Source organism: Macrobrachium rosenbergii, chromosome 44 (assembly GCF_040412425.1).
Source record: "Macrobrachium rosenbergii isolate ZJJX-2024 chromosome 44, ASM4041242v1, whole genome shotgun sequence".
Classification (NCBI taxonomy): domain Eukaryota; kingdom Metazoa; phylum Arthropoda; class Malacostraca; order Decapoda; family Palaemonidae; genus Macrobrachium; species Macrobrachium rosenbergii.
Genome location: NC_089784.1, coordinates 21268004 through 21280503, shown reverse-complemented (window position 1 = coordinate 21280503; position 12500 = coordinate 21268004). Strand labels below are relative to the sequence as shown.

The window sequence follows — 12500 nt, the reverse complement described above, 5'->3', positions numbered from 1 at the left end:
GTAATAGTGTCACCATTCCGTCGAAAAGGCAGGTAACATTCTTTGCTTCACAATACATGTATGAATAGAAGTAAATTAAACATAAGTGAAAAGACAATTTTATTCACTTTAAGCAAAAAAAAAGCCTATTTATAAACGTCTAATGGGATACTTTTGGCTAACATTTTCAGGAGCAAACTATAAACGTGTTTTATTTTTGCTAAATAATCTTGTCAATTTACCCTTTTACTTTCATTATTTGGATTTTTGTATACGCTGGGATGACTTAAAATGCTTGATTCATAAAATCATGCCAAATCAACGAAACAATCGGGAAACATATATATATATATATATATATATATATATATATATATATATATATATATATATATATATATATATATATATATATATATATATATATATATATACCCACACACATATACATATGTATATATATATATATATATATATATATATATATATATATATATATATATATATATATATATATATATATATATATATATATATATATATATATATATATATATATTATAATGATATGTCTTATGATGCGTGTGTATTCTATAAAAGTAATATGTTTTCTGTATTTTTTTATGCTTTTTCTTTTATATTTCTAATGCGTTGTAAAATATAATGCGGTGATTTTGTAGTATGTGTGTTTTCGTGCAATGCTTATATATTTTTTCCTTTGTGTTTGTCATATATGGGCTGTAATAACTGTAGCAGTGTTTATGGGAGATGCTAAGAGTCAAGTCTTACAAAGGGTTGGTTGGGTGTGTGATAAGATAAGATGCGTCTTCCTGTAGACGTTGTGTACACAGCTGGGTGACCACAGGATGTGCTGTATGTGAGAGAGATCCTAGAAGCCATTTATGTTATCAGTTAAAAGGGAGATGGGTTGATAAGTTTGATAGCCATGGCCAGTTCAGAGGCCTGTGTATTTGCACAAGTGTTTAAACAGGAAGTTGTCAATCATTCGGATAAGAGGCAGCCTTAGTAACTCTCTGAGCCAGGGAATAATTTCCATATCTTTTTTCCCTCTTCAGAAGAAGAATCTGTTTTTTCCTTCCTTTCCCAGGGAAGAAAATCAGTTTATCCCTGTTCCTTCTAGGGTAACCACTTTCTACAAATGCCTAACTGGCAACCCAGGTTTAACCTCATAGGAGATATTGGTAAAACATAGTTAGTTCAGACAGAGACCTGGTAGAAATAGGGTGGTTTCTCTCTCTCTCTCTCTCTCTCTCTCTCTCTCTCTCTCTCTCTCTCTCTCTCTCTCTCTCTCTCTCATCCCCTCTTCATGTAGAAGAGTGTAAAATTGTGGTCACTCTCCCAAACATATAAGTTTTGTAAACTGTTAACAATATTTAATGCTCCCTTGGTAGAATCTGATATAAGAGAGAGTATATTGTAACAGGCCTGAGGTAAAAGTGTTTTTACTGAGGAAAAGGGAGTTGTGTAATGGTGTGCAGAGACTTGTATAAGGTAAAGTGGTATTTACTTAATTTTTACCATGGTAAAAAGGTGAATATGATCTTTTTGAAAGGTGGTTGTAATCTTTTTAAAAGGTAGATATAATCTTTAAACAGATTTTGCCTTAGTGAAATTATTGTTGATAAACTTTTTGTGCATTTTTACATGTTCTTGTCTTTATATTTCTTTTATGTGTTCTTGTGTTTATAATTACACAGTGTTACCCAAAATTTTGTGTTGGTGATTTAACATTGATTTAGTTAGCACTTTACATGTGTTGATACTTTAACATTGAATACTTGTGTAGATTTCATTTCTTAAGATTTCTTTTTCAAATTTTGAGTAAATCGTAATAATTTGAATTTTGCTTAGTTAGCGTAATTTATTGATAAATATAAAGTTTTGTGAATTAATCTCGTTTACAAATTAATTAAATCTTATGTCATTTTCAAGTAATAGTCAATTTTTTGAGATTGTGAACTCTAATTATAACTTTTGAACTTAGAAATAAATTTTTGCATTTAAAGTTTTAAAAGCACAATGTTTCATTTTTGACCACCAGTGAATATGGTTATTTGTGTATGCACAAGGTAAGTAATAAACATGTTCTGTTCTTCATGTTTTTAAAGTGAATTACGACCAGGGAAACAATCATAGTTGTTTGATGGAGTGATGCCCTTTCTCCTCCAGTATATTTATTGCTTAATAGTTATTACCTCACTCATAACGTGATAAAATTAGATTGATTTTTTCAAGTGATAAGCAAGTTTTAAGAGATCACTGTTACCTTTAGAGTGCTCAGTTGTAATATTATTGTTATGAGGTTTCAGGTATCTGGTTGGAGTGAGGTAAATTTTGGGATTTAATAGTTGTGTAATAACCAGGTACTTGATCACTTCGTGACAATATATATAAAGATATATATATGTGTGTATTTATATATTATATATGTATATATATATCTACATCTACATATATACATGTATACAGTATATATAAATGTATATATATACATATATATATATATATATATATATATATATATAGAGAGAGAGAGAGAGAGAGAGAGAGAGAGAGAGAGAGAGAGAGAGAGAGGCATCAATATACTGCAATACTATATATGTTATAGAATACTAGCTCACTCATTTATACATAAATTATATATATATGTGTGTATACTGTATATGTATGTAAATATACATATACATATATATGCATATAAATATATATATATATATATATATATATATATATATATATATATATATATATATATAGAGAGAGAGAGAGAGAGAGAGAGAGAGAGAGAGAGAGAGAGAGAGAGAGAAGCATGGATGTACTACAATGTTAAATATGTTATGGAATACTAGCTCACTCATTAATACAATGCATTCCGTGTCCGTTACTTTACGTAAATTACACTTCATGCGGTCAGGAACCTCAATATGAGTTCAGGAGGCTTTTAATGTACTTTCTATCAGGAATTAAAATCTTAGTGGCGCATCCTCTTTGTAGATATACAAAAGTTTCTCCCCTAATAAAAAAAATGTATTCCTATGTAGTATGCAAAAATCACACATCCATGCATAATTTTGTGATAGTGCATGCTATGTGGAATTTAGGTTAAAAGTTATGACATATATTGTATCTTAAAGAGCACAACTCAAGATTTACCAATTAGGACCTATACAACGTCTGAGGAGAAGGATGTAAAAGAAATGTAGAAAGTAATTCTAGCTATGCTAAAGCGGTAGTTCTCATCATGATTAAAACAGATTTTTATGAGAACGCTGACTAGTCTAGATAAAAAAAACAATTATATTGTTTTCTCCAGGATTAAAAAATTTTCCATTCGTAATAAAACAGCTATTTAAAAAATGTGACAAGATTTCTCTTGTAAATTCAGTCTTCGATAACCTGCTTTTATTTCAAATCTCCCCACAAAGAAAATGAATTCTTCATTAGTTATGAATATTAATACTCTTTTCCTCATAATCCCATTGTATTGTACAAATAAGATGGTATCCTCATTCACTGAATAAATTCAGTAAAATTACTCGATTATATCACATTCTTTCTTACATCTCATTTCTCCTAATGGATATCCGTTGCATAATGAATAATATCTCAGTGCTTATATTCCTTTGCAATGTCATGATTCGAGGTTTCAATTCATATTTGATTGCGTCCATTAAGTGGACAAGCGTACACTTCAGTTCAATACTAATGACTATACATAATTTACAAATACATTAGTTTTCAATCAATCTCATTATTCTGTAGCTAATGCGGTTTGTAAAATAACAGTCGCACATAGATACGCAGACATGCACACACATACATATATGTGTGTGTATATATGTATGTATGTATGTACACACATACATGCATACATACACCCATAAATCATTCTCCCACTGGTTAAGCCCTATGAGAGGCGACCAAGTATCAGACACACAGAATTAACTAGTTAAGTTTGTTTTGGGAATCAAGCCCAGGAACTTTCCAGTAGAGAGGCAGACGCCATAATTCTTGGACTACAAACACAGATTTACTTACATTCACACACACACGCACACACACACACACACACACACACATATATATATATATATATATATATCATATAAATATATAAGTCGGAAGGTGAGTGAAAACCGGGACTTTGAACAAGTACTTTCGTAGTTTACTCACCTTCCGACGTGGATTTAGTGATATTCCCAAGCATGCATTCCTTTCGTGTTGCATATATATATATATATATATATATATATATATATATATATATATATATATATATATATATATATATATATATATATATATATATATATATATATATACTGTATATATATACATATATATATATATATATGTATATATATACATATATATATGTATATATATATATATATATATATATATATATATATATATATATATATATATATATATATATATATATATATATAAATATATATATATATATATATATATATCTTTCATTTATTTTCATTAAAACGTTGTTGCTAAATATTTAAGGAGTCAGATCGGAGTTTCCTGTAAGTAGTTTTATCACCAGACATTAATTTTCTTTTAATTTGGATATAATTGTTAATTTGTTGTCACAACTTTACAACTTGTGTCTGCATTCGTCACCAGTTACACATGAACAATAATATCCATATGTCTCAAGTATTATGCGTGACTTTAAAACTGACAATACCATTAAAAATAATTTTATCAATAGTACATCTTATATTTAGAAAACCCTTTATATATGATATACCTTGCAATTAGTCTGTTGGCGTAAAGCAGAAAAAAAGTCTGCAAGACAAAAAAAATAATTCTATATTTTAATATGGAGAGCACAAACTGACCAGAACAGTAATTCCGAGATAACGCTGGAAAAAAAAGATTATCAGAATGTTGATATTGATCAGTAAGTCATAATTTTTACGGTGAGATTTTCTAGTCATACTGGGTTTATGTTAACATAATGACTATACAGCATATATAGGTAAACATAGCCTTCAGTTCAAGTTGTTTCTTTTAAAATAAAATGGCAGCTACTTTAACGGTCAATTCATTTCCATTTTTATTACTGTCTGCCTTTTCTTTTTAACCTGGTCTTTGTTTAATAGTTGTATAATCTGAGGAAGGAGGTAATTCCCTTCGAAAAGTTAATAGCTTTTGGACTATATTTTGCTTGTTATAATAAATATGTATTGTTCGGACATGGAAAATATGCTTGCGTGTACTTATGCCTTTATATCCGAGCGAGTCCATAAACTCTTTGAAAACAGCTGCACGTAGTCCGCTGTAAAAGGATCCTCATATACATACAGCTTTTGCTATGAATTTGATGCTGCTGTGTTTTACCGTTTATAAGGTTAAATTTAAACTTCAAGGTTAAATTATTTTCTAAATGGTTTACAGACATATATATATATATATATATATATATATATATATATATATATATATATATATATATATATATATATATATATATATATATATATATATATATATATATATATATATATATTATATATAAAGGTTTTACGTTTACGAAACAAGTAAGTTAAATTAGGAAAGCTTTTATGTAGACTTTTATATATATATATATATATATATATATATATATATATATATATATATATATATATATATATATATATATATATATATATATATATATATATATATATATCTATATATATATAAAAGTTTATATACATATATATATATATATATATATATATATATATATATATATATATATATATATATATATATATATACAGGTATATGACGAATTCCGATTCGGTTATGAACTGGCATCTGCAACGGTTGCGGGGTAATATATTAGCTTATGTAAGCAATTATGGAATTCACATTCAACAATTTCCCTTAAATTTTGATTACGCATACATTAGTGATTTTTTAATACTCTTATTTTATATAGTATACATGCAAAAAAAATCAGTGTACATAAGTGGTTCTTCATGAGTATTGCAAGTGTTATCCTCATCCTAATACGACATGTAACAAAGGTAGTTAAATGAAGTATGGAATAATAAGTAAAAATCCACAGTTACATATATGAGCATAGCAGTATTTTTCAAAACACAAAAATGATTATAAATATGAGCTTTCGACCGTTTCCACGACAGTCATTCGCAGCTCACAAGGACTGTCGTGCAAACGTTAAAAAGCTCCCAGCTTTGTATTTTAAAATATGCAGCTTTGCTAATATACATAATTGGCTTTTTTTACTTATTTTTTACGGTTACAGTATAGTGATGCCCCATAGATGAGGTGTGGAATGCCTTTATATGAATCAGCCTTATAACAACTGATACGAGACACCGTATGTAAATGTTGTGCGTCGTCATATGCTTTGCTAAAAATATTACAGTGCGGGGATGCAGGAGATCTGGCATCAATAGGAGTCAAGGCCAAGGTGAAGAAGGAAGTGAACGACGCAGATTATGTAAAAAGGATTGATCCGAGTTAGATGATGGTGATATGGCATTGGTGTTGGTATAAAAAAAAAAAGATACTTTGAAGTTTGAAGACTTGGAGACAAAAGTTTATGGGTCAGAGGTTACTTTGATGTTAATCTTTTATAACCACCACTTTCGTTACAGCTTATTTTGACTAAGAATTTACGAAGGATGAAGACATGTAAGAGTACACACACACACATATATACACATATACACATATATATACAGTATTATATAATATATATACACACATACATACATACATACAAATGTATATATACAAGGATATATGTTTATATATATATATATGTATGTATATATATACATACACATGTATATATACATATATATACGTATGCATATTACATACGTTAGACTGTACTGCAACTGAGCGAAACTTAATCTACTCTTCCAATTGCTTTCTGTGATAGAAATCCTCTTTTAATCCTACTTCATTCCATCGGAATACGCAAAACAAAAACTGTGGTAGTTGCCAAAGACCAGTTAACGTTTCACAGTTTTACTTATTCCACTTTTGCTTCAGTGCATTCATTCCTTTCTCTAGAGACTGTCCTGGAAATATTTTTCTATTCAATTTTATCAATTTTTTAGGTTTATTTGGTGGAGAAATATGTCTGAGCAGTTGAAAGGTAACCATGCGTGGCCCTGCCAAATTGCATATTGTATTTCCTTGCTCATTAAGTGGCACATTTTTAGGTTTAGGTCTCGGAGAAATTTGTCTAAGTTGTTGAAAGATAATCAGGTGCCCTGTAAAACTGCAAATTGTATTTCTTTGCTCATGTAAGTGACAGATATTAATTGTCAACTATTTTTCAATCTAGCTTACTCCTTCTCCCATAGAAAATCGACTACACAAAAGCTGAGGGAACTTACCAATATTCTTGGCATCGCATGGGAAAGTAATATCGTCCTTGACTTCAACGGAGAAGTACTGAGCAGAGGCTGTAAACATCGGTGGGTCGTCGTCGTGATGGGCATCGACATGATCTTCGTAAGTATTACGCTGGTCATACTCGTATTCGTACGTCTCTTCGTTGGCGTTGACGAAAGCTGAAAACAACAAAATTTACATCTGTTAGCTTTGGGAAAGTAATGTTTCTCTTCGGTGAAAGATAAACTAGAATTAATCCTATCCCACGTACTCGTTTTTTTTTTCTTTAATTAAAGGTTTGCGACTTAATCCAAATTCGTTGGGTTAGTCATTAGCAGACGTGAACTTCAAAAAGCCAGGTATGATCTTCGTTAGTATTCGCCGTAATTCATTAGATTATTTTGTGATGAGGAAAAGAGCTTATGGCGAATAACTTTCTAGCTCTCATCACGCTGAGGATTTTTGTAACCCCCCAAAAAATAAACATAAGAACGTATTCTTTTTTCTATCACTTCAAAAATATTTTGAAATGAGCCGCGTGCCATAGATTTTAAATAACAGAATACTGTCGATTTAAATATTTATATACTTGTTCTCGTATTTTGTTATACAAATATTTGTAACCCTAACTGTGAAAATCATCAAAATTTGAATTTGAATAGATTTCTCGGACAAATGAAAACAATCTCTTCATACAGTAATAGATGGAAAAACATTTATTAATTCTAGACTTGAAACCCCTTCGCGAAAAGCAATAAAAGAACGCCAGAATATCAGGGACACAGTGGCACAGGATAACAAATGAAATTTAGAAAAAGTTTTCCATTTACTCATATTTTCTCCCCAATTTTTGTACGTATTCCATTTCCATTTGAGTTACCATCGTGTATCGGAAAAAATGAATAAATGGATAAATAAATAAACAGAAGTACATGCAAAATTTCGGTAACGGATTTCTAGAATAAACAATTTTAAGAATTCAAAAAATGTTGACCTTATATATTGTAAAGCAGCCTACCTCATATAATAATATTGGTCATTAATGGAATAAATAGGTTAAGTAACGCTTTAAACTCCGTTTCGGATCTCGCGGTGCATTTTCTGCTATTCCAGCTTAAGAGTATAAGTGCAAAGCTCACCAACGATGGATCTGACCACTGCTAAAAGACTGTCGCAAGAATCTTGACCGTGCATGGGACAGGATGTGCCCCTGGAGGCCTCATCCCATTAACACTTTCTGAAACCCAAAGGTTTGGAGGATCTGGCGACAATTCATTTAAGGGTGAAATGCATATTGTTAAAAAGTGAATGTGAAAAAAAGCACAAACGCATATAGTTTGCATGTAGTATTAAGGATTGTCGCTGCTAGCCCTATGGTCAAGAACACATATGCCCCAGGAGGCTGGCATTTCTTGTTGGTCACCTATTCAAGCACTGGCCAGTATATACACAGCATATATATATATATATATATATATATATATATATATATATATATATATATATATATATATATATATATATATATATAGAGAGAGAGAGAGAGAGAGAGAGAGAGAGAGAGAGAGAGAGAGAGAGAGAGAGAGAGAGAGAGAGAGAGAGAGAAGGATGTACTGATGAGGTGAAAGGAACCACTGAACAAGCTATTTGCCTCGAGTTCAATCCTATCAAATAGGGTGACACAACAAGAAACACCAAACATATGTTAGCAATACTCAAAGTCGAAAACGCTTGGATTTTACCCACCTTAACAATACATTTTTCGTAATGATAACATGTAACAACTGGAAACATGGTGATATCTCTAAAACCAATTAAAAAAAAAAAAAGACACCCTTTTGTGAAATTAGATCAATTATTAAAAAGAAATTGTTGTTGTATTTTTTCAGTTTTGATTATATAGGTGCATTTTTCTATTAATTGATATTGCATATATTTCACTGCAATTTAAATGTAACTGATAAGAGGATATTAATTCGACTTTTTTCTCTGAAATCTTTTTTAAAAAGAGTAAGGCGGATTGTGCTACTGTTTTATTGTTAGCATTATATCATCATCGGTTTTTGGTTTTTTGTTATGTTGAACGAAATTTGAAGAGGTTTTATATATATATATATATATATATATATATATATATATATATATATATATATATATATATATATATATATATATATATCCATATATATTACTGTCTGACTTTTTACTTGTTTGTCTTTTACATGGCAGATGCAAGGTATTTCAAAATTAATTTAAGAATTCAGATTAAATATTGTGGTAGGCTCCCCCATGGCAATGGTAGAAATGAGGTTTTACAAGGATCAGGATACAGATATGTATCCAGACTATAATCCAATGCCCCTTTTTTTAGTTATATATTTATTTGTGAGCTTTTGACTTTCATGCCAAGCGCTGAAGGGGAACTTTCGGCCCTTCAGCGCTTAAGACAGTGGCAAGAGAGAGTTGGAGTGGTTGGACAGCAATATTGACGAAAGGAAGTGGGAAAGGAAGTAATTAAAAGGCCGAAAAGTGGGTACAGCTAGGGGACGAAGGGACGATGCAAACACAATTTAGCAATGCCTACAGTTCACCGCGTGAGGTGCACTGACGGCCCTAATCCACTATGGGGATTGTAGTATTTTAGTATTATACGGATCTTGAACGTTGAAAATGTCTTTTTTACAGTTTTTTAATTTAACTACAGAATTTTACTATAATATTGCGAAGGAAAACCCCAGGCACACGTGTCTCATGATTATTACTCAACCTGAATAAATCATTGAAATCTGGACACTTAAAGTTACCTTGTCGATAAGAATGCGTGTTTATAGGCACAATATCAGAGGAGGTAAAAACATAATGAATTTTGCATAAGCTTCCACTCTCTGGCCTCTTAGGAAACTTAATGTATAGTTGTTACCCGTTACAATATTATTGGTTTGAAAATTGTTTTTGAATCGGATAATTCGATAAACATAAGCGGGTACATAATTCTGTTATCTCTACAGTTACTGGTTATATTTAACTTTATAAATATTACCAACAATGTTTACCTGAAAAATATTTTTATTTATTTATACATATACATATATACAGTGTATATATATATATATATATATATATATATATATATATATATATATATATATATATATATATATATATATATACATACAGTCACCGACCAAAAACTGAACACCCCCTTAAATGAACAAAAATCAGAACAATGTTACAAAAACGGAAAATAACAGGCAAAGTTTTTGTTTTATTACCTTTTATTCAATTTTTGACATTTCGCCATTATTTTTAAGTAGTGCCGTGCACAAAAGTCCGTTCCCTTAGCCATCCAGAAAGTGAACACGAACCCGGTGACTATGAAACATATCGTAGCAACTATAAACACTGATGCTGAAATGTTTTGTAGCGATCTTGTGGTCAGGCATGTCTGTTGATAAGATACGATAATCTACAGGAAATACCAATTCATGAATACTGGCTTCCTCAGCACTTTTACTCTCAGATTTGTTTCGCATATTTCCTTAACTGCACATTTTACACTCAAACCCAATATCATCAACAACAAAAACTTTCCGATCACTTTCTTAATAATATTAGAATGTAGGGACTTGACTCATGCTCAAGAAAAATACCTACTTCCCACTCCTCTTCCTGTTCCCATATGCCCTTACGGTGCGACGTCTGTTGGGTCTTCCGTTAATTACTTGGTCAACTGCTTCGGTGCTTCATAGTCACCGGATTCGTGTTCACTGTCTGGGTGGCTAAGGGAACGGACTTTTGTGCACGATAGTATTTAAAAATAATGGGAAATATCAAAATATTGAATAAAAGGTAATAAAACAAAAACATTGCCTATTATTTTCCGTTTTTACAACATCGTTCTGATTTTTATTCGTTTAAAGGGGGTGTTCGGATATTATTTTGCTATGACTTTTTTTGTGTGTGTACATATATATATATATATATATATATATATATATATATATATATATATATATATATATATATATATATATATATATATATATATAAACTATATATATATGTGTGTGTTTGTGTGCATATATAGATAGATAGATATAACATCAAGCTGTTAATTTTTTAATTTCTATAAGCCTCGGATAATATGCCCTTCTCCTTAGACAAGACACCAGAGGTACAAACGAGACTTTTTGTACAGCAAATGCAGTATCATGCAGATCTTTGCATATTACATATCAATGTATCATTCGGAATAATTCCAAGCCTGAAGATTGATAATTTGGCAACCTAATTTACATAAACTATGTATCTAACCTACACAATAAATTTTTAATAGATGGCAAACTTGAAATGAAATCATATTAGCTATTTGAATGAAAAAATGTAGCATTTTATAATGAACATAGATTAATGAAACTGTAATTAAATAAAATGTACCCATTACGTTGATAGTTATTACAGCAATTTCTGCTGCTAGTTTATTACCAATGAAAAATGATTCTGGTAAAAAAAAAACGAAAAGGGCTTTTATATCGAACAAATATCTTTTAGGACATAATTCTAGATCTAAATCTTGGGATTCTACTAACATTTCTAATTCTTAATAGTTTTTGGCATGAAACCATTTCACTAATGAACCTCAGTATTCCAATAATCATTTTATGGTTTTACTAACTTTCTTGAATTAGAAAGACAGTGAAATTATATTGTTTTTATTCAGAATACCCACGCTCTCGTCGCATACTTGAAAAAATTGCAAAATTTGGGTTCAGCAAAATTTACTAAAGACTGGCCTCTTTGATAATATGTACAACTATCATAATCTCTAAAGACAATTATAAATATGATTAAATTATAGAGGTAAAACATATACAGAGCGAGGATGGATTGTTTCTTGATAAAGAGAATGAAGCATATTTAATTTCATTCAGAGATGTTTAATAATCTTATTAAAAAAAGATTAAGATTTAGCATCATATACAGCGCTTTGATACTCACACCCGAAAATTAACAAAGTCCCGCACTAAAATATCTGTTTAATATGAGTTTGACGCATCCACAGCTATAAAAATAACGAGTCTGTGATCCTCAACTCCAACAGAAAGAAGTCAGTA

At 30.3% G+C, this 12500-nt stretch overlaps 1 protein-coding gene across 2 annotated transcripts in view; it reads right to left on the bottom strand.

Moving 5' to 3' along the window:
- The window catches only part of LOC136829392 (lachesin-like), a 144750-nt gene that overhangs the window by 93717 nt on the left and 38533 nt on the right, over positions 1 to 12500 (bottom strand). For both annotated transcript variants that reach the window (XM_067087885.1, XM_067087884.1), the window contains exon 2: positions 7389 to 7565. In XM_067087885.1, the coding sequence (XP_066943986.1) occupies positions 7389 to 7565 (177 nt within the window). The remainder of the gene's footprint in view (positions 1 to 7388; positions 7566 to 12500) is intronic.